The sequence below is a fragment of the Mus caroli genome, unplaced genomic scaffold (assembly GCF_978045245.1).
Source record: "Mus caroli unplaced genomic scaffold, Mus_caroli_1 scaffold_8, whole genome shotgun sequence".
Classification (NCBI taxonomy): domain Eukaryota; kingdom Metazoa; phylum Chordata; class Mammalia; order Rodentia; family Muridae; genus Mus; species Mus caroli.
Window position 1 is genome coordinate 34,430,307 of NW_028227263.1, and position 24,122 is coordinate 34,454,428.

The following is a 24,122-nucleotide window of genomic DNA, read 5'->3' on the forward strand; positions in this document are numbered from 1 at the left end:
TGAGATCGCTTCTAGAGCTTTGAGCTATAGAAATGTCTGAACTTGGTCTAGTCCCTTCCCAGGCTCTTGCTGCAGGATTCTCTGAGCATTAGCCCCAGCTAACACCTGTATCTCCTGGCCAGGGGCTACAGCAGTGGCTAGAGGCCTGCTCTTATCAATTAGATCACTGTGATACCACACTACTGTGGCTTTCTGAGGAATGTAAGGCTGTGCATGGCCTCCAAGCCACAGGCTACTCCTCTTCCATCTTGCTGGGTTTTCATTTGGGTTTCTAATCTGATTCTAACCCTTATCTAGACTCTGGTTAGTAGCCTCCTTTGAAGGATCTCCATACTCTTCCTGTCATGCAGCTACCTAGAGCATCAGATATTATGTCTAATTATTACCTATATTCTTGGCCTCTGGTGGGGGCTGCCTCTGAATGGACTCGTCTCCAGGAGTTGGGATGTCTACTTGTTCCCAAAGGACTTTCTTCTACAAAGCCAGAATGAGTTTAGATCTGTTGGTGCCATACAGCCATGCATTTCTTTATATAAAGGCAAAATCAGAGATTCCAACATCAGAGCTCAACCTCAGAGATGCCACCAGGAGCTCATTGTCTGCTCACAGTACAGCTCCCTAAGGGATGGGAGACTCAATGGGTAGCCTTTCTTCTGGGAGTGACTTAGGGATTCTGGTTGCTTCATTTGGGAGTTCACTGTCTTTGAACTTTAAGGTTACTTTAGCTTAAATTTGTGATGGATAGGTTGGCTGATAGAAGATGGTCATGAATACTCTCTTGCCTTGCCCAGGAAGCAGCAATGGGCATTTCTTCTCTCAGATTATTGATCTGAGCTGCTCATAATCCCTCCAAAGAGCAACAGATGCCTCTGTCATATCCTTGAGAATACCCTACCCCATGTGCCCAAGTCTGTTGCCTTCCTTTTCAATAGGAGACTTGAGGGATCCTCTGCCCATTATCAGCCAGTTGTGCCTCTTCTGGTGTCCCAAACTGGCTCCGGGGTTTTCCTGCAAGTGGGCAGCAACTATTTCTGCACAGCCCAAACCCCTGCAAAACAGCCCAGCATTTCAGCCTAGCTCATCTCTCCTTGTAGTTGGACCTGGTGGACCTTACTGCTTTGCAATGGTTCAGAAGGAGACCTTTTTGATGGGAAACTGCTTTGAGTGTCACCTGGGACTGAGTCAAATGTTCAGCTCCTTCTAGGGCACCATCCAAGAAGCTGCATTGTGTTTCCAAGGAGCAGGCAAACCTTTGGGACTATTTATTGCTGGAAGGAGGCTTGAAAAACTGGGTCCCCAGGGAGTGTTCTTCTGTAAGGTCTAATGGAAGGGTAAGCGTGGCCAGATCTTACAACTGTTCCTTTAAACTCCCTATCTACTCCCAGGAGCCTAGGGGAGTGGCAGTGAAGCTCACAGAGTAAGTCAGAACAAGCCTAACATTGATTCTTCATTCATACAGCAAATATTGAGTATCTCTCACATGCCTGGATTTGAATGGCCTTAGAGTAAGGCAGAGGTGCCCCTTCTCCTAGTGTTTGCTGTAGTAGGTTGGTAACAGGAAAGAACACTAAACAAACAAAACCTACCATCTCATGAATAATCAGGTGAGGCTCCAAGTGAAAACTGTGGAGAGAATTGTATGCCATATCACTAATGTCAACATTTGACAAGGGGGCTGGATAGAAGGCTCAATAGTTAAGGGATTTAAACACTCAAGATGGGAGTTTGTTTCCTAGCACCCATGTAAGATGCACAACCACCTGGCACCTGTAACCCAATGCCCTCTTACGACCTTCATAGCCAAGGCACCTATACTCCCTCACACACACAGAGGCATGGGATCTACACACAGTCACACACACAGGAAAGGTATCTAGACACAGTCACACACACACACACACACACACACACAGAGAGAGAGAGAGAGAGAGAGAGAGAGAGAGAGAGAGAGAGAGAGAGAGAGAGAGAGAGAGAGAGAAGGGATCTACACACAGTCACACAGTCACAGAGAGACAAGGTATTTAAACACAGTTACACACACAAACACACACACACACTGTGTATCGACACAGTGTCTCTCTCTCTCACACACACACACACTCACACACAAGGTATCTACACACAGTCACACACACACACATACTCATTCAAAGACATATGTGACACACACTTAAAAATAAGATAAAATAAAGTAAAGCTTTAAATGAAAGAGTTGGCACAGATGTGATGCATTTTGCTGTTGGGAGGGAGCCACCTGGGAGACACTATGAAGCAGTCCCTCCCCTCCTTGGGAAAGTTGACTGTACATCTAACTTGTACCTAGGCCCACTCTTGGGCCCCAGGAGATGTGTACAAGAATGTTCCCAGGAACTATTCATAACACTGGAAACGAGCCTGCCAACCATCAGGGGAGAATGCATAAGTAAATCAGTGTGTATTTATAGAATGGAATGCTGGGGTGAGGGAAATAAATGAAACAAGAAGCAAGAGGCATATGTGGTAGTTGTTTATATAGTGTTCAAAAACAGCACTGTGTGGGGTAGGGTGATGGTAAGGAAATTACTACCCAACTTCAGGATAATGGGTTACCTTCAGGTAATTTTCTAAGAGATATCAAAAGAAAGCATTGTTTCTAAAGAGGGGAGGTATGCCAACATTTATATAGTGTATCTTTAAACTGTACATAGGCTCTCTTTTCTCTGTGTGTATCTGTCTCTGTGTCTCTGTGTCTGTCTCTGTCCCTCTCTCTGTCTCTCTGTCTCTGTCTGTCTCTCTCTGTCTCTCTGTTTCTCTCTCTCTCTCTCTCTCAGCTCTCAGAGTTATCACACCTGCTATCTAAGAAGAAGTACAAGCAATATTCATAGAAAAGTCATTTAACTAAAATTAGGGTGTCCAGGGAAGGCAGATGGGACTTACAGAGATGTGTTAATAGCTGTGGGGAAGTAGTAGCTCTGGTAAAGAAGGTGAGGACAAGGGTCCATGAACATGGTCTACCTCAGGAGTGGAGAGAAGCCTGTGTAACTGGTTTTAGAGAGTGAGTAATGTTGCGGGGAATAAAGAGGGCTGCTCTCAGAGATCCTGGGAGTCTGGTTAAGGAGTCTGAGTTTTGTCTAGATAGAGATTTTCAAGTGCTATAGACTTTTGGACAGAGGCTACTTCTGAACTTAGGCTATATTCATCTAGACTCCTTCTCTGCCTCACGCTCCTGTTGATGGCTTGCTGATATAATCTCCAGTTCCTTCTATTTTCCCACACAATGCTGCAGCTGGATAAGGTGAGTAGGATGTCTGTGGTACGAAGTTGATGGGTACACTGAGTGTAAGAGCCATGTGCAGGAGGCTGTCCTGTCCATGTTGCTGCTTGCCTACTTCTCTGACCCCTAAGCCAGTCTGCAAATGAGCTTCCAGTCCTCCCTTAGCCTGCTTCAGAGTAAGCCTTGGCTCTTTCTCCATCTTCTTCCCATTCTGCCCAGTTTTTACTTTCCACTCTTTATCTCAACCTTTCATGGCCAAACCAGGCAAGACAGCTACACATAAAAAGATAATTAGCCACAGAAGCCAAGAAATCAGGACCACGTGAGTGAAGTTAATCACATGTTCAAAGAGTTTAGTGGAATGGAGTCAAGGCTGGCTTTGGATAGATGGAGAGTGGGAAAGAAAGATTTATGGGCTGAAAGGACTGGGGCAATCCTGTGCCAAGAAACAAGAACTCATTAGTGTCACAAGGAGACCCAGCTGAAGCGGGCATGGGTATGAAATACAAGGATGGGGACATCACTACCCACCAATCTACCTTACTTGTGGTTAATACAACCAATACATTTTTCCCTCTGGTAAAAGCCTCAGAATCCTGAGTAGGGCTGGCCTAATACAAGTTCAGTCAGCAAAGTGCTTTCAGGAAGACCTGAGTTTACTCTCCACAATCCTGGCTTAAAAAGAAGGAAGGGAGAGGGAGGGAGGGAGAAGGAGGGAGGGAGAGGGAGACACAGAGGGAGGTAGAGAAGAAGGGAGAGGGAGGGAAGAGGGAGGGAGAGAGGGAGGGAGAGAGAGAGAGAGAGAGAGAGAGAGAGAGAGAGAGAGAGAGAGAGAGAGAGAGAGAGAGAGAGAGAATAGGTGTGGTGGGGTGTCTTGTGATCCCAGCACTGGGAAAATGGAGACTGATGGATCCCTGGCCAGCCAGCTTAGGCTAATCAGTGATTGCAGAGTCCCAGTGATAGACTACATATCATAAAACAGTGTGGGCAGCTCTTGAGAAACAATACCTTGGTTGATTTATGACATTTTCATGCAGTCATATGCACACATGCACTTATACATATAAACACACATAGACACACATGGATGCATCTGTACATGTATACAAACACAAAGGTACTCATGTGCATACATACACATACACCTACATACACAGACACACACACACATGCATATTCCTAGATATATGTACACACGCACATGTATACATGCACACAGAGACATAAGCAAAACAAACCCTATGCACCTACACACACACACACACACACACACACACACACATACACACAGAATTGCATTAGAGCAAATGGATGGCCCATAGAAGTAGATGATACTATTTGTTGTCCTGCCCCAGTTCCTCCCAACTGTGACTCAGGCTATGGCTCAGTCCATTGTGTCTCAAGCCCTGCTTACCATTTGAGGAATGAGCCATGAAACTTAAACTCTCAGTGTAAAAGTAGAAGAGATCTAAAGCATCAGGGTTTGTCAACCCCATTTGATAGCTCCGTGAAAACAAGGATTCAGCCAGGGAGCTTTGATTATAGAAGTGAAAGAGAGAGACCTGACCCTGGCTTCATCCCAGTGACTTTTGTCTTGGAAAGAGAAACAGAGAGATCTCACTCCCTGAGACCCCTCAGCAGGGCTGACTTTGTTAGTGAGCACTATTCCTACTGAATCTCATTTAAATCTGTGCCCCCCCCCCCGGAGGGAAGGCAACTGGCACCCACAGACAAATACAATTCATGACTTGTATGTGGCCATCATGATCCGTATCCTCTTTCAGCAGTCCCTAGAAACCAGTACTTCTTTGCAGTCCTACACTGATGTGTGAGACCTTTTCAGAGAAGAAGACAGGATCAGGGCTTTGCAGGAAGAGCTAGTAGTAGGGGGTCTTGACTTTGTCCCATAAAGCTATTATACACACTCCGCCGTAGATTCTTGGTCACCTCTGGGGAACAGGCCTGTACCTCCTCTGGAGATGTATCCAAGCATCTATGAGATGGGGAGACTCTGCCATAAGTACCTGGCTCCACAAGAGAAACCTGTGTGTTGCTGTCCAAGCTTTTGATGACTTCTCGGCCTTTACAATGTTAATTTAAGCTCTGCAGCCAAAGTAAGTCTCTTAGGTGGCAGTAATTTGCACTTTAATGTCAGCAGTTTGCTGAAAAACCACCTGGGTTTAAAGAAAGTCACTGTGTTCAGTAAAATCTGGCCACATTTTATGTTTATGGGCTTTATTAGGGCATCTGGCTGAGCTAGTTAAAACTGTGTCCCTACAGTCAGTGAAAGCCCAGGACCCTCAAATTCACTCATTCACTTAATAGTTATTGAGTAGATACCACAAAACAGGCGCAGTATATTCAGTGGAAAGCACACAGACATATCCTTGTGTTTGTGAAGGTTACAGTCTAATTCTGGAAGACAGATATTTAAAGAATAAGTACATAAATAAAATATGAATGTTTTATTAAGGAGTGTGGATGCTGAGGGTATTCCAAGAGGGTCTAACTTAGTAGTGATGGGTTAAAGAAAATGTTGAGTTTGCAACAATTATTCTAGGGAAATGCGTTAGCAGATATGAAGGCAGAAGCTAAAAGGGGCATGCTGTGGTCTAGGATCATTTATTTCTGTGGCCACCAAAAGAGACAGGACCCAGATTTTGGCATGGATTGCCATGTTGCCTGGTGTCCCAGTATAATAAGTATCTGTAGACTTATTATAGCCTCTCACTGTAAGATGTGGATCTTGCTTGCCTGTTACCTGTGACCTCTTGGTCTTCATTTCTCAACTACTCTTTTGGTATTCAGCTTTTCCCCTTCTCCTCTTGGCATTTTCCACCTCTGGAAATATGAACCATAGCCTCTAACTGACTTGCAACTTGCTATCAAGCATTGGGCATTTCCTGTACTGAGACCAGCTCTCCTTTATTTCCTCATCTTCTATAACCCCCTCCCTCCTCCCCAGTGGAAGCTTCCTGACATCATCTTTAATGCAACTCAAATACTAGTAATTTATTTTTCTAATCATATTCAGCATCCCAGAGAGGAGCTCTGAGGGTCACCTATGGCTAAGACTTCAGAGGCTCTCTTTGGTCAGCAGAGCCATTTGTCACCTAGGAATAGATAAGAAGCACAAGCCTTTCCTAGTTGACTTCAGTGTCATTGGTAGGGTCCAAAGTTAATATATACACAGGCCAAATCCACACTTTCTACTCCAAAGACCAGACGCTACCAAGAACTCACAGGCCACACCTAAGAGGAGAGCTCTCCCTCCATAGACAGGCTCAACAGAAGGGAAGAGACTGCAAGTTGCCTGGGTTACCAAGGGCTTCCAGTATGGCGAATGACCTTTGTACCCTTCTGTGCTGGGGTTGTAACTTATCCTCTGTATCAAATTCATTCCTCCAAGGTGAGTGTGTAGAATAAGTCAAATAACAGCAATTTTAATAACTGTTATAAGACAAAGGCACAGACTATGGGACCCAGGAACTATCACATGACTATATTAGACCAGAGTTTAATCCAAAGGCCCTGTGGTCCCATGTCAGGGGAGAAATTGGCTAAGATGCCCTGATGGTACCTGATTCCCTCATTTCCACTGTCCCCATTCATGTCGTATTCTTAACAAGGAAGGCATGGGCTGAATACCTTCCCATGCTGCATCACTCTCTTCCTCTGGGTGTAAAGGAGGTTTGGGGGAGATGCAAGGTATACAGCAACTGCTAGCAGAGGTCAAATTCTGAATCCCATTCTCACAGACACCAAAGCTGTGCTATTAAATGTGACACTTAGCTCCCAGACCGCCACTGTCCCGCCTTTCCTGGGAACCCATAGTCTACCCTGAGAACCACTTAGTAGCACATGTCAGGAGGGAAATCTGATCAGGACATAAAGAACATTTGAAAGAAGAGAGATGATTAAACAAGCAGTAGGAGCAGGGAGGACCACAAATCAGGGTATAGGGAAGTGACTTTGAACTGATACCTGGACACTGAGTTTGAGTAGCAGGGTGAGGTGGAAAAACACATTACATGTACCCAAGTCTAGCTGAAAAAGGGAGAATTGAATGCTCTGTGTGTCCACTGTGTTGGGAGCATCGTTCAAGGTGGGAGGTAGGGTGGGTGGTGCCACCCACATGGCTCAGATGATGGAGGCAGGCATGCACACTCTTAAGGTGAAATGGCAAGCTGACTTTGAGAAGCAGGACTCATAAGAGCACTGCTGTGAGTAACATTCTGTTCTGCATTGTTGAAATATGTCAAATAGTAGCCTTGTTCCAGGCACGGGAAGAAAAATTACCCTGCCACTTTGTGTTGTCAATAATGCAGTCAGTATTCATAGGTTATTGGGACAAAGTGCCCTGAAGTGTGCACTGTCTCTAGGATGGGCAAGTCCTAGCACAGGGATGTTTGGAAAGGGGCACAACCCAGAGATTGCCATGTTCCTTCTCCTGGCCCCCAGAGTCACCCTTGAAGATGCTAACTACTCTTAAAATATAGTCACCCCTAAGGAGCATTGGCACTGCCTTCAGCCTCTTTGGGAGTCAGGCAGATCTTTCCATGTCATCAGTTTCAGCCATGGGGCTTTGGGCAAGGACTTTCAGTGTGTTTCTCATCTGGAGTTGGAGATAATAGCAGTGGCCTCACGGGTTATTCTGAAGATTCTCCACAGAATATTGTAATTTGTATGGTCATGGACAGGCTTGATTAGGGATTATAATGTACCAGGTGCACCGTGTGCTATCAGTTTAATCCTCTCGGGGACCTTGGGAGACTGATGCTATTATTATCCCTATAGAGATGGAGATGGAGATGGAGACACACATGAGTCAAAGTGACTACTACTCAGAGTCACACAGCCAGCATTAAGCAGAACCAGGAGCTGGACCAGTACAATCTGGTTGCAAACAGTTCTGTGTTTAACTGCCCGCTCCCAAGCCCCGCCCCATCTACATCCCAGGCCTGAAACATAGCTGGCACTCAGAATTCCTGCCCCTTTCTACTGACCCTAAATAGTATACTAAGTAACAGATCAGCAAAATTCCTTCCAGTAGCCATGGCTACTGGAAGTACCCTTTAATGTGATACTGGTCAGTGGGAGAAGAAGTCTTGACTTCCTAACCAGTATAGCCAATTAGGTAAATCTGAATTTTGTCATATCCTGTACAGGGATTTATTGGTGTTAATGAGCAAGTGCCAAACACATGAAAGTTCTCCACCATATTTCCAGATGACAATACTCAGCAAACAACCCCCACTGTCACCAAAGGTCTGGAGCGCTTCCCCTCAGAAGTCCATGGAACATAGGGGACAGAAGTACCACTGGGCTCTTTAACAGTAGCTACTGTTGACCTTGGTCGAGATGGTTGAAGGTCTATTTGAAGATGGACTTCTGTGCTGGGAGTCCCACCGGTCCTTTTCTGTTATGTAGTGGTGTAGAGACCATTGTTGGGGAGATGGGTGTTGCTAACCCAAGGATAAGGAGAGGACAGCACAACTCTCTGAGCTCAAAACATCTGGGCTCTCTGGCTACATGGAGCTTGTGGATGAAAGAAAATGGTACATTAATTTTTTTTTTTTGCAAGTAAACTCATGGCAATAAAAGCCAAGCTGTGAATTAATTACTTAATATTCCTACTGCAGGAAGGGGCGGGGGACAAGACACAACTCGTTCCCTCATGGCAGTGTGTGGAGAGAAGGTGGAGAGAGCTGGGTTTCTCTGTTCATATTTTATGGTGGCCTGTAGCCTGCCTCAGAGAGGAGCTGATGGACACATCCTTTCCTTGCCTTTACAGGTATGGCAGTGTGGCGGGAGTGTGGAGGTCCTGCCCTGCTCTCGGATTGCCCACATCGAGAGAGCCCACAAGCCCTACACAGAGGACCTCACTGCCCACGTCCGCAGAAATGCCCTCAGGGTAGCTGAAGTCTGGATGGATGAATTCAAAAGTCATGTCTACATGGCATGGAACATACCACAAGAGGTAGGGAGCCTGAATGGGGCAACACTTCAAGTTTGGTGAGAAAAAAATTTCTGAAGCGAAACACTAGACTCAGTTTTTCTTCCCAGGGACATTCATAGTCTCCTTGGCCATATTAGACTGTCAAGCCTACATACAGAATCTAGCAGAAGTCTCTGAGATTCTTATCTACATCCATGCTCGGAGGAGGGTGCATTCCCTCCAAACTTAAGTGGCCTCATTTTAAATGAAAACTAGAAAATAGGATGTGGCTCGAGTTGGTACAATGCTGGCCCTGTATACATAAAGCCCTGGGTTCAATTCCCAGCACTGCATAAAACCAGGTATGGTAGCTCAGGCTTGAGATACCAGTGCTTGGGGGGGAGAGACAAGAGAATCATTAAGTTCACAATGATCCTTGGCTACATAGTGAGTTTGAGGGTAGCCTGGGCTACGTGAGATCATATCTAATATACATACATGGACCAGTCAGATGGCTCTAAATTTCCTTGCCTGTCTCAGCTTCCCTGGTGTCCCATGAATCAGGAGTAATGAGGATGAATTCTCTAGGACACTTTAATTTCTATACAGACTGGCTTCAAGCCTCTCCATTGAGCTAAGCAGAATAAGGAAAATCCATACATCTGTGGGATTTCTTGAGCCATATGGATGCAAATAAGATACATTCCAGCAGGGATCCTCAGTTGGTGAAGAGGATTTGACCTTCTGACCGTCACAGAGCCCCATTCTTGCCTGTCACTGTCCTCTATCCCTCTAGTCAATTACGTTAAAGTCATGTCAGAGGAGAAGCAATATTTCTCTCCAAGTTTTGTTCGCCTTGGCGTGTGTTGTATGGAAATGACTCTCAAATGCTGAGTTGGGAGAACCTAACATATGCCAGCTGTTGCACTCCAAACCTGCTTGTCTGCTTGTCTGCCTGGGCTCATTGCTCCTGTCACCTTCTGTGTGACAAGGCTGTTGACTGCATGGCCTCTGTCATTACTCCCAAGCCAGGGATTTCCCCCACACCTTGGCTGATCTTCAGAAAGCCCCCAGTCCTCGCTAACAGTGAAATGATTTATCTCTGTTTAAAGTTTCCACAGGAAAGCCCTGTACTCCAAGCTTCCCACCAACTGCATGCTTCTCTGGCTGAATTATTTTAAAAAGTAGGCTGAGCCTCAGGTGGCAGCTTTAGGCAAGCTCTCTTTCTGGATGGAATCCAAGTCTTCACGCATGCTAGGCATGCATGTACCAACTGTAGTAGTCCACCACCACAGGGAAAGTGACCTGAGTTGGGTCCCTCTACGATCAGTGAAGAGGAGCCAAGACTCCCAGTGTAGTTCAGCAAACCCTCCGATTGAATCCATGGCAGGAAGAGGTTTCTAGGGAAACGCCCATGTTTCTGGATCCAGCTGATGCTGTGAGTGTTAGGACTCAGTATTCCATTCAGGATGCTGATTCCCGTTCTGGGTGTTCCTGGATGCTGAAAATGTTACCCCTCCAGGATCTCACCAGTGAACACCATAGTTCTGTGTGGGATCAGTGTTCCACTCATGTCTGCCCCCTTCTCTCTGCTCCCCCAAGCTGCCAGTCTTCCCTATTCCAGCCAAACTCAGTGAATAGTGAATGATGCCACAAGCAAAACTCTGAAAATTAATATTTGCCTGTTACCCCTCCAAGGGGATAAGCACCAAGCACCAAGCAAATGAAGAGAAAGGGGAAGAAAACAGGTTAGGCATGGAAATATCCAGGTAAAAATTTTAAAGAGAGGAAAAAAAAAGTCAGTGTGTTTTTCGTTGAGCTGGGGAGATGGCTCGGTCAGTAAATCACATTCCTCGAAAGAACAAGGACCTGAATTATATTCCTAGAACCCGCTAAGGAAAGCTGGGTGTGGTGGCACATGTTTGTAATCTTCCTATTGCTGGGAAAGAGACTGGCAACCGCCAAGGCTTGCTGGCCAGTCAGCCTAGCTTAGTATTGAATTCCAGGCCAGTGAGAAATAATGTCTTACAAAAAGGTACATGGTATCTAGTGAATGATTCTCATGAAGTTGCCCTCTGATGTGCACTCAGGCACACACAAACCATTTCTCCTCTCTCCCTCTGACACACATGTATGCACAAGCACGCACACACACACACACACACACACACACACACACACACACACACACACACACACATCCCCTGTCACTTCCAGCTTCCAACTTCCTTTCTTTAAGATTCTTGAGCTTTTGCAGGGTCATGGTTTTCCCAGCATCTACACTCTTCCATCACATCCACACTCTTCCATCACATCCCAGTATCAAGTCTTTGGCAAAGCTCTCATGGACTGGTCTCTTGAGTACATAATGTTCTGGACATTTAAAACTTCACCTGGGGCTGGAGAGACTCCCACGAAGGAACATCTGTGTTACAAGCTGGGCATCCTACCAACACCAGTAACACCGGCTCTAAGAGTTCCAAACCCACATACATGCAGGTGCATACACACAACACACATACACAAATACACACAGTAAATCTTAGAATACTTTTCTTAACCTACAGAATTCTCATTTCTATGAGATTCCATGGTACCCAGGCTCTGTGGTTCCATACTCTGGGAAGGCATCCTCTCCCTCAGAATGCTGCTTCTTTCTCCCTATGTGTTTATCCTCCCTCTACTCTTGCTTAAATGTTCCCCAGAGATGTCCCCTTCATCAGCCTCCATTATACTGCCCCTCTCAGTAACAGCCTCTGCTCTTGGATGTCTATCTACACACATGCTGATGGCTTCCTAATTAATATCTCAAGTCCTGCTTGTGGACTGGCATCTCCAACAGCCAGCTGGATGCCTCCTGCTGCTGGCCTCCCTGGCACTCAGGCTGAGTCTGACCACAGTTAAAGATGTCATTTTTCCACCCAAGCCAGCTCCTGTTCCTAATTGCTTGTCTCAGTTCCTCATGCTACCATCTGCCAGATATCTGGCTGAACGGTTCACAGTTCTTTCTTCCTCCTCTCTTGTTATCCCATTCTGTCAATCACAGAGCCTTCCTGTCCAGTCTATATCTAGTTGCAGTGAACTCAAGCCCTGCCCATGAAGACTTCAACCGATTGCTCTGCTTTAAGCCTTCACCCCTTCAAATCTACCCTTGCTAAATGATTTATCCATTGCCCTTCTTCAAAATCTGTGAAGGACTCTTTTTGGCATACAAAGGTGAGGCCAGGTGCATCGTTTGACACCGGCTCTCCTCTTTAGGGACCTCCACCTGCACCCCCACAGTTTTGTTGGAGGGAGCATGTCTTGCTGCTTCTCAGCCCTATGCTTGCTCATTTGGTCTCTCTACCTGAAACTACCCTCCATCCACCTCATGTTCAACTCCCATCTCTAACAAATCCTCATCCTTACAGACTTAAGTCTTATGAATTTTCATACAGGAAGCCAACCCCAGCATGAAAAATGTTTCTCCCCCCAATATGCCTTTCTCATCATATGACCGGCCAGCCTGTCAGACAATAATCTGAACCCTCTGTCTTATTAGACCAGTGACTCTCAAATCTGGCTGAACATTAAAATCACTTGGCCCTAGCCTTTGAGATTAGTTGTACTGGTTTTGGAAAGCAAATGTTGAGGAATCCCATGCCTACCTAAAGCTGGAACTACTGGGATAAACTGTGGGCTTCCTGAAGACATTTTGATGGGCATGTTTGTGTTGAAGTGTGTAAGACAAGGCAGAGTGGATGGTAAGACTCACTGGAACCTTGCTGATGTTTATTAATGGGTGGGACAGTCTGGCTATGTGTGTGGTATCTTCTCCCTAACTCCCAGCCAGTGGCTCCTAGAGCAGAGCTGCCATTCATCTACATCAGAGTCCCATGGAAAACTTAGAAAATACTCTTCTGGGTCTTATCCTAGAGATTCAGGTCTGTAGATATGGCAGAACCTATGTCAGGCTCACAAGATGATGGCTTAAGGAGCCAGGATTTGCTTCATCTTTTAGACTCATCTCAAGCATGTCAGACTCCAAAAAACTTTCTTTGACAGCTCACCTGGCCCCTGCCCAACCCTCCTGGTACACAACACTCCAAGTTGGACTTTGTAGGCTCTTGTCTCTGTTCTCCCTCACTCTCCACTTCCTTCCCTGCCTCACATGTCTGTTTGCTTCTCTGCCTCTCCCAGATCCCCATTTCAGGCATAGAACATGAGGTGTTCCTACTTGTCTATGTAGTTACTGACACATAGTGAATAGGAACTCTGTTAGCTGACAAAGGAAGAAAAGTTTAGCTGCCACCTGCTCTCCATATCATCCTGGGAGCAAGCCAACCATGATCCTCATCCCAGTACTGGCTCAAGCACAGGCACATCTCTGCCCACTTACTCCACCTCTCTAGCAGCCACTGCAAATTCAGAACAGAAGCCTTCAGCTCTGCTCAGGTGGTACTCAGAGAGTCCTTAGTATCAAGGCTCTGGTCATTACTGGATCAGCACCCCAAAACTCTAAAGATGTTAATTCTTGTCCTTGGTGCTATTGGTCATACAGGTGACTTCTTTGTTTACTCTTACCTGCTACTCTACTGAGCCCTCCCCTGGGCCATGCATGAAACAGAGCTGTCCTCTTCACCCTCACCCTCACCACCACATTCAGTCCCAAACTTGTGAGAAGCCAGAGCAGCTACCAGCACTTGCATCTAGCTAATTTAATTGAAAATCAGTTTGTCAGTCAGGACACAGGAAACCAGCCTGTAGCAAACATCTGTATTTCCTTCTGCAAAGTTTAAGAAACCTCCTAGCTGATGCTTCTCCTGCCCAAAGACAGCCTACATGCCAGGCATGTCCCCATGTTGCTTTGTTCATACCCTTTCTTTGAGGCTTGGCCACATGGATTTTTGTGACTTTGTGACAGAAATACTGAGCCATTTGCAGGGCAGCCAATTTTCTATTAGTTTCCTAAGACGGTCCAAATGAATTAGACACAAAATTGGTTGCCAAAGGCAACAGAACTTTTTTCTCATGGTTCCTGAACACAGAAGTTCTCATTAAAGTGCTAGCAGAGCCACATTTCCTCCAGTAGTGGCTTGAGACAGTCATCTGTCTTTTTTTTCTTTTTTTTTTTTTTTTTTTTTTTTTTTTTTTTTGTCTTTTCCAGCATCTGGGGGCTCCTGGCTTTCCAAGACTCATCACTTTGGTCTGCTGGATTTTTATGTGGTCCTCTCCCTTGTGTGATTCTATATATTCAAACCTTCCTTTCTGTTCTCTTACAAAGTTACTAATCATTGAATTTGGGGCTCATCCTATTCAGACAGCTTCATGGTGAGATTCCTAAGCTGTAAAAAGTCTTTAAAGACTTCTTAAAATTCTATTCAGAAGTCCTATGCAGCCATGGATTTTGGAGGAGAGATATCAGCCAACTATACTAAATATTACAAAAACAGTAAGGAATGTTCATGGTTTTCTAATAATAAAGGCCAAAGTGCCCATGTCTAAGAAAGACCACTAATAATTTCTCACTGCCATTAAAAGGATTTGATGCAATTGGCAAGAAAAAATGCAGTGCAGACATACTGAGCCTTTGAAACACAAAAGCAAGTCAGTTAATAAACAGGATGAGATGTGTGTGTGTGTGTGTGTGTTTGTGTGTGTGTGTGTGTGTGTGTGTGTGTGTGTGTGTAGATACTTGATATACAAAAGTTGAAAATGAGCAGGCTGGCTCTGGAGGCTCCTATGATAAGATGCAGATGAACATTGGAGATATATATGTATATATTTCTTTTTGTGAATGTACATATACATATTATATACTCTCTATCAATCTATGTATCTGTGTACCTACATATCTACCTATGTATCAATCTATCAATCTATCTATCTGTCTGTCTGTCTGTCTATCTATCTATCTATCTATCTCATCATATCATATTATAAGCAGAGAAATAATCCTGGGTACAGAAAGAATTGTTTACTGTGAAAACTCACACCTTTAGGAAAATATGGAGACTGTCCTGGAACAGGATCTAATAGTGACCCTTTGTCAGAGCTAATGCTCATATAGTATTATAATTGTATTTAATAGCATTTAATAATTTTATACTACTTAGACTGTATGATAGTCAAGTATTCAATCCCCTTACTTTATTTGATACTAGTCACCTTCAATATGGACCTCATATTTCAAAGTCTAAACAGAGATACTTTTGGGGTGAATGCTGCATTGCAGAACACATGAGTTAGTTCCCCACAGGGTGCCTCTACCAGAAAGTCTCTGTGAATCCTGGCTGGAGACACTGGGTCACAGTAGTATATAGACATAGGATTCTATAGATAGAGAAGTATATAGGTATAGCCAGTACATACAGAATAGGCCTGATGGAAGCGTCATCTCTGCCTCTGCTTCTTTACAGGACTCAGGGATTGACATCGGGGACATCACCGCACGCAAGGCTCTGAGGAAGCAGCTGCAGTGCAAGACCTTCAGGTGGTACCTGGTCACTGTGTACCCAGAGATGAGGATGTACTCTGACATTATCGCCTATGGAGTGGTAAGGAGCCAGTGGCTTGGGGGTTCATTCAGATGCAGAGAGAAAAGAAGACCAGAGAGGGGTGTTAAGAGGGAAGAGAGGGAACAAGCCCACCATCACCTCTGTAGTGCACTATAATAAACTTGGGCCCAGCCCAGGCTGATGGATCTTTGCTGAGGGCTTTGCTTTCACAGCCCGTGGCTTTTCAGTCCCTCTGAGAAAGGACTATACCTCTCCTTTACAGTCCTCTGCAATTCACCTGTGACCCCAAGTTTACATAGCCCTCTTAACATGTATAAAGAAGTGTTAGCTTCAGATTGCAAACTAACACAGCTGATACTCACTGGTATGACAGCTGGGGTGACTGAGGCAGGGAGGGGGGCAGTTTCAAACACCTGAATGCCTTGCCTTTCCACTGGCTGGCACCTCCCATTCATGTTTGAAGCCTCCTGGGAAGAGTTCTGAGAGACTGAACATCCCTTGAATTTACTTAAGGGTTTTATAAGCTTTGTTGGTTGATGTGCAGGTTCCTTTAGTAGAGGACAGAGGTTGGAATGGAGAAATATCATTGGTTCAAATCTTGGCCCCAGGGCAGGGGAGTATAACTCTGATAGCAAACCTAATTAGCATGTATGAAGCTCTGAGTTCAAACCCTTGCACCATCAAAAATACAAAGTAGAATCGATCTTGACCTTGTCCCTTCTTACGGACTGTGGGCCTAAGTTTCTTCATCTGTTAAGTGGGTAAGTTAATACTGCCTTCATTGGCTAAAAGGGAGTCTGAGACATGCAAATAGATTTTCTTTCTCAGTTTAAAATACTGTGGCCATGATAAGCCAACCCTTCTATCAAGCAACTAGCTTCAGGACCCTCTACTCTTAAAATGTTTTGTGCAGTACATAACTGACATCTGAGAGTACCTCCTCTACTGCCTGTTAAAGTCTGAACACATAATTTTTTCTATGTCAGTTGAGCCCTTGATTCCACTCTGTGGGGATGCTTATATTATATTCAGGTTATATGAAAAAAAAATAGGCAAAAACCTGGCTTGTCTCTGACAGAGCCTGAAAGACTACTGGAATCACAGCAGTTCTGTGCTTTGGAGAGCATCCCCTCTTGCCTTTTTTTGATATATCAAGATGAAAACTTGAAGGCAGAGCTGAGGCCTCTTTGGTGCCCTGTGATCAGAGCTGAGTTAAGGGCTTCCCCAGCTGGAAACGTCATGGATGGAGCTCTTGCCTGGGAGTGTGGAGAGCCTTTACTGAGAGATTTGATTCAGAACTAGTACCCAGCACTCTAATATCCAGTGGTTCTGAAAGACACAGAAGTGGAACCCTGCTCTTCCGGTCAGAAAAGCACCGGGGTAGCTAGGGTGCAGGGTCCAGCTACCCACAACACCCGCCAGAGGATCTTAAGACTTCTGGTGAGTGGAACACAGCTTCTGCTCCAATCCAATTGTGTGCGGGACCTGAGACTGAATTAGTTAGGGAAGCAGAAACCGGCCTGAGTAGGGCCACAGGCCTCATCCGGCCGGATCAGCACCGGGGTAGCTAGAGCGCAGGGTCGGCTGACACCCGCCAGCTACCCATGACCCCCGCCACAGGATTTTGAGACTGCTGGTGAGTGGAACACAGCTTCTGCTCCAGTCCAATCACGTGGGACCTGAGACTGCTCTGGTTGGGGAGAGAGAAATCTGGCCTACATAGGGCCACAAGCCTCTTCCGGTCAGAAAAGCATCGGGGTAGCTAGGGCGCAGGGTCGGCTGACACTCGCCAGCTACCCACAACACCTGCCACAGGATCTTAAGACTTCTGGTGAGTGGAACACAGCTTCTGCTCCAATCCAATTGCGCGCAGGAACTGAGACTGCATTAGTTAGGGAAGCAGAAAACCGGCCTGAGTAGGACCACAGGCCTCTTCCGGCTGGACCAGCACCGGGGTACCGCCAGCTACCCACGACCCCAGCCACAGGATTTTGAGACTGCTGGTGAGTGGAACACAGCTTCTGCTCCAATCTTTAAACAGTGACAACGACAACAACTAACCCCAGAGATTACCAGATGGCGAAAGGTAAACGTAATAATCTTACTAACAGAAACCAAGACCACTCACCATCATCAGAACCCAGCACTCCCACTTCGCCCAGTCCAGGGCACCCCAACACACCGGAAAAGCTAGACACGGATCTAAAAGCATATCTCCTGATGATGGTAGAGGACTTCAAGAAGGACTTTAATAACACACTTAAAGAAATACAAAGGAACACTGGTAAACAGGTAGAAGACAATAAAGAGGAAGCACAAAAATCCCTTAAAGAATTGCAGGAGAACACTGCTAAAGAGTTACAAATCCTTAAAGAAAAACAGGATAACCTAATCAAACAGGTAGAAGTCCTTAATGAAAAACAGGAAAACACATCCAAACAGATGATGGAAATGAACAAAACCATACTAGACCTAAAAAGGGAAGTAGACACAATAAAGAAAACCCAAAATGAGGCAACACTGGAGATAGAAACCCTAGGAAAGAAATCTGGAACCATAGATACGAGCATCAGCAACAGAATACAAGAGATGGAAGAGAGAATCTCAGGTGCAGAAGATTCCATAGAGAACATCGGCACAACAATCAAGGAAAATGTAAAATGCAAAAAGATCCTAACTCAAAACATCCAAGAAATACAGGACACAATGAGAAGACCAAACCTACGGATAATAGGAGTGGATGAGAATGAAGATTTTCAACTCAAAGGACCAGCAAACATCTTCAACAAAATTATAGAAGAAAACTTCCCAAATCTAAAGAAAGAGATGCCCATGAACATACAAGAAGCCTACAGAACTCCAAATAGACTGGACCAGAAAAGAAATACCTCCCGACACATAATAATCAGAACAACAAATGCTCTAAATAAAGATAGAATACTAAAAGCAGTAAGAGAAAAAGGCCAAGTAACATATAAAGGCAAGCCTATCAGAATTACACCAGATTTTTCACCAGAGACTATGAAAGCCAGAAGATCCTGGACGGATGTTATACAGACACTAAAAGAACACAAATTCCAGCCCAGGCTACTATACCCAGCCAAACTCTCAATTAACATAGATGGAGAAACCAAAGTATTCCACGACAAAACCAAATTCACACATTATCTCTCCACGAATCCAGCCCTTCAAAGGATAATAACAGAAAAAAACCAATACAAGGACAGGAACCATGCCCTAGAAACAACAAGAAGGTAATCCCTCAACAAACCTAAAAGAAGACAGCCACAAGAACAGAATGCCAACTTTAACAACAAAAATAACAGGAAAGAACAATTACTTTTCCTTAATATCTCTTAATATCAATGGACTCAACTCCCCGATAAAAAGACATAGACTAACAAACTGGCTACACAAACAAGACCCAACATTTTGCTGCTTACAGGAAACTCATCTCAGAGAAAAAGATAGACACTACCTCAGAATGAAAGGCTGGAAAACAATTTTCCAAGCAAATGGTATGAAGAAACAAGCTGGAGTAGCCATTCTAATATCTGATAAGATTGACGTCCAACCCAAAGTCATTAAAAAAGACAGGGAGGGACACTTCATACTCATCAAAGGTAAAATCCTCCAAGAGGAACTATCAATCCTGAATATCTATGCTCCAAATACAAAGGCAGCCACATTCATTAAAGAAACTTTAGTAAATTTCAAAGCACACATTGCACCTCATACAATAATAGTGGGAGACTTCAACACACCACTTTTACCAATGGACAGATCATGGAAACAGAAACTAAACAGGGACACAGAGAAACTAAGAGAAATTATGAATCAAATGGATCTGGCAGATATCTACAGAACATTCTATCCTAAAACAAAAGGATATACCTTCTTCTCAGCACCTCATGGTACCTTCTCCAAAATTGACCACATAATTGGTCACAAAACAGGCCTCAACAGATACAAAAATATTGAAATTGTCCCATGCATCCTATCAGATCACCATGGACTAAGGCTGATCTTCAATAACAAAATAAATAATAGAAAGCCAACCTTCATGTGGAAACTGAACAACACTCTTCTCAATGATACCTTGGTCAAGGAAGGAATAAAGAAAGAAATTAAGGACTTTTTAGGGTTCAGTGAAAATGAAGCCACAACATACCCAAACTTATGGAACGCAATGAAAGCATTTCTAAGAGGAAAACTCATAGCTCTGAGTGCCTCCAAAAGGAAACTAGAGAGAGCACACATTAGCAGCTTGACAACATACATAAAAGCACTAGAACAAAAGGAAGCAAATTCACCCAAGAAGAGTAGACGGCAGGAAATAATCAAACTCAGGGGCGAAATCAACCAAGTAGAAACAAGAACTATTCAAAGAATCAACCAAATGAGGAGGTGGTTCTTTGAGAAAATCAACAAGATAGATAAACCCTTAGCCAGACTCACTAGAGGGCACAGGGAAAGCATCCTAATTAACAAAATCAGAAATGAAAAAGGAGACATAACAACAGATCCTGAAGACATCCAAAACACCATCAGATCCTTCTACCAAAGGCTATACTCAACAAAACTGGAGAACCTGGATGAAATGGAGAAGTTCCTAGACAGATACCAGGTACCAAAGTTGAATCAAGATCAGGTCAATGATCTAAACAGCCCTATATCCCCCAAAGAAATAGAAGCAGTCATTAATAGTCTCCCAACTAAAAAAAGCCCAGGACCAGATGGGTTTAGTGCAGAGTTCTATCAGACCTTCAAAGAAGATCTAATCCCAGTTCTTCACAAACTATTCCACAAAATAGAAACAGAAGGTACTCTACCCAACTCATTCTATGAAGCCACAATTACTCTGATACCTAAACCACAAAAAGACCCAACAAAGATAGAAAACTTCAGACCAATTTCCCTTATGAATATTGATGCAAAAATCCTCAATAAAGTTCTTGCTAACCAAATCCAAGAACACATCAAAACAATCATCCATCCTGACCAAGTAGGTTTCATCCCAGGGATGCAGGGATGGTTCAATATACGGAAATCCATCAACGTAATCCAGTATATAAACAAACTCAAAGACAAAAACCACATGGTCATCTCGTTAGATGCGGAAAAAGCATTTGACATGATCCAACACCCATTCATGATAAAAGTCTTGGAAAGATCAGGAATTCAAGGCCCATACCTAAACATGATAAAAGCAATCTACAGCAAACCAGTAGCCAACATCAAAGTAAATGGTGAGAAGCTTGAAGCAATCCCTCTAAAATCAGGGACTAGACAAGGCTGTCCACTTTCTCCATACCTATTCAACATTGTACTTGAAGTCCTAGCCAGAGCAATTCGACAACAAAAGGAGATCAAAGGGATACAAATTGGAAAAGATGAAGTCAAAATATCACTCTTTGCAGATGATATGATAGTATATATAAGTGACCCTAAAAATTCCACCAGAGAACTCCTAAGCCTGATAAACAGCTTCGGTGAAGTAGTGGATATAAAATTAACTCAAACAAATCAATGGCCTTTCTCTACACAAAGAATAAACAGGCTGAGAAAGAAATTAGGGAAACAACACCCTTCTCAATAGTCACAAATAATATTAAATATCTTGACGTGACTCTAACTAAGGAAGTGAAAGATCTGTATAATAAAAACTTCAAGTCTCTGAAGAAAGAAATTATAGAAGATCTCAGAAGATGGAAAGATCTCCCATGCTCATGGATTGGCAGGATCAACATTGTAAAAATGGCTATCTTGCCAAAAGCAATCTACAGATTCAATGCAATCCCCATCAAAATTCCAAATCAATTCATCAACGAATTAGAAAGTGCAATCTGCAAATTCATCTGGAATAACAAAAAACCTAGGATAGCAAAAACTCTTCTCAAGGATAAAAGAACCTCTGGTGGAATCACCATGCCGGACCTAAAGCTCTACTACAGAGCAATTGTGATAAAAACTGCATGGTACTGGTATAGTGACAGACAAATAGACCAATGGAATAGAATTGAAGACCCAGAAATGAACCCACACACCTACGGTCACTTGATCTTCGACAAGGGAGCTAAAAACATCCAGTGGAAGAAAGACAGCATTTTCAACAAATGGTGCTGGCACAACTGGTTGTTAACATGTAGAAGAATGCGAATCGATCCATTCCTATCTCCTTGTACTAAGGTCAAGTCTAAGTGGATCAAGGAACTTCACATAAAACCAGAGACACTGAAACTTATAGAGGAGAAAGTGGGGAAAAGCCTTGAAGATATGGGCACAGGGGAAAAATACAATTTGCTAAACGCATGAAACTCAAGAAGAATGAAGACCAAAGTGTGGACACTGTGCACCTTCTTAGAATTGGGAACAAAACACCCAGGGAAGGAGTTACAGAGACAAAGTTCGTAGCTGTGATGAAAGGATGGACCATTTAGAGACTGCCGTATCCAGGGATCCATCCCATAATCAGCTTCCAAACGCTGACACCATTGCATACACTAGCAAGATTTTGCTGAAAGGACCCACATATAGCTGTCTCTTGTGAGACGATGCTGGGGCCTAGCAAACACAGGAGTGGATGTTCACAGTCAGCTATTGGATGTATCACAGGGCTCCCAATGGAGAAGCTAGAGAAAGTACCCAAGGAGCTAAAGGGATCTGCAACCCTATTGTTGGAACAACATGATGTACTAACCAGAACCCCGGAGCTCTTGTCTCTAGCTGCATATGTATCGAAAGATGACCTAGTCGGCCATCAATGGAAAGAGAGGCCCATTGGACTTGCAAACTTTATATGCCCCAATATAGGGGAATGCCAGGGCCAAAAGAATGGGAATGGGTGGGTAGGGAAGTGGGGGGCGCTATGGGGGACTTTTGGGATAGCATTGGAAATGTAATTGAGGAAAATATGTAATAAAAATATTAAAAATTTAAAAAAAAAAGAAAAAAAATTATACTTATCTGTGTTCACTAAGTGTCATTCTTAGCAATATGTGTTTCCTTCTCATGTTTACAGGTAAGAGAGTGTATCTCTATATTGGCTAGTTTTATGTCAACTTGACACAAACTGGAGTTATCACAGAGAAAGGAGCTTCAGTTGGGGAAGTGCCTCCATGAGATCCATAATAAAAAATAAAAAAAATAAAAAAAATTAAAAAAAAAGAAGTGGAACCCTACACAACCCTCAGTTAAGACTGTCCAGGAGGCCATCTTGTAGGGATAAATTATATCTTCCATGAGAACCCCATGCATGTTTCCACCCTGAAACGGTGACTCTTAACCTTTTCACTCCTGAGTCCGGGGGTCAGAGCATCCCCTCAAACGATGCTGCCCAGCTGTTCCATGACACTCTAGATCCCCCCTCATCATAGAAGCACATGGCATTGTACGATGTCCATAGCTCTGTGCACATCACTAGAACCTTCCAGGGGATATCCTACTTTCTGCTTCATAAAACCGTATGGTGCCACTTGACCACTGTTAACCCAGTCCTAAGAGAATTTTGTGTGCCCAAAGAATGTTTTAGAACCAAACCTCCATGAGCCAGGACCCACTCCAGACTCACGTTCTCACCAGTCATTCACTGGAGTTGAGTGAGATCGGCCACACTTACCAGGTGAGACAGAGAAAGCAGTACACAAAGAGTGTTTGCATGGAGCCATTGTATTTCCGGGTCCTAGCTAAAGACCCTTCTCATCCTCCATGTGAAAATGCCTTAAATTCCACATACATGCAGCAGTAGGCTTCTCTTGGGATGCTTGGATGACAAAGACAGAACATTTTGGTTGACCAGATAAGTGTACAAGGTTATGTCTAGATATCTCTGGGTCCATAGCTCAGACTGTCACACAAAAGGCCACCCACTCATTATCCCACAGAGATGAGCCTGCTAGCCATCCCCAGAGCTGGCAGAGGTCACTGTCCTTACAATGTTCATCTACCAACCACTGTGCAAGGTCCTGCTAGATTCTCCCTCCCCCTGTCTCCTCCACATGTCAGTGCCTGGCTTCTTTCGGAGCAAAGACATGCTTGCTGATCCAGAAACACCATGAACTCTTAATGAGGGGCATTCAGGATGCAGCCACAAGAGCCAAACCATTTGCTGGGTCTGAATTGTTCTTCTTTGGTAATTAGTTTTATTCTAAAATGCAGAGGCCAGATGTCCTTGCAGGAGCAGTGGTTTTTAAAATCTTTTTATTTTTCATTTCAATTCATGCTCCAACTACATCACTCAGGTCAAATAAACTTTTGGGTCACTCAATTGGGCCAGTGTCAAGAGTATAGCCCAGGCCATTAAGCCGCTAATAGGGGACATTACTGCTTCTTCCAGATGAAGGAACTGTGGGCTGTACTGTGTGGGTTTCCCTTGAGCTCACTGTCTGGGAGATGGGCGAGCTTTGAATGAATCCCAGATCTCATGTCGAGAGTT

General features: G+C 44.1%; 1 protein-coding gene across 1 annotated transcript in view; it reads left to right on the forward strand.

Annotated features, from left to right (window-relative positions):
• The window catches only part of Galnt18 (polypeptide N-acetylgalactosaminyltransferase 18), a 318,219-nt gene that overhangs the window by 253,341 nt on the left and 40,756 nt on the right, over positions 1–24,122 (forward strand). Inside the window, exons 7-8 of the mRNA XM_021167493.3 lie at positions 9,048–9,233; positions 15,590–15,727. Coding sequence (XP_021023152.1) covers positions 9,048–9,233; positions 15,590–15,727 — 324 coding nt within the window. The remainder of the gene's footprint in view (positions 1–9,047; positions 9,234–15,589; positions 15,728–24,122) is intronic.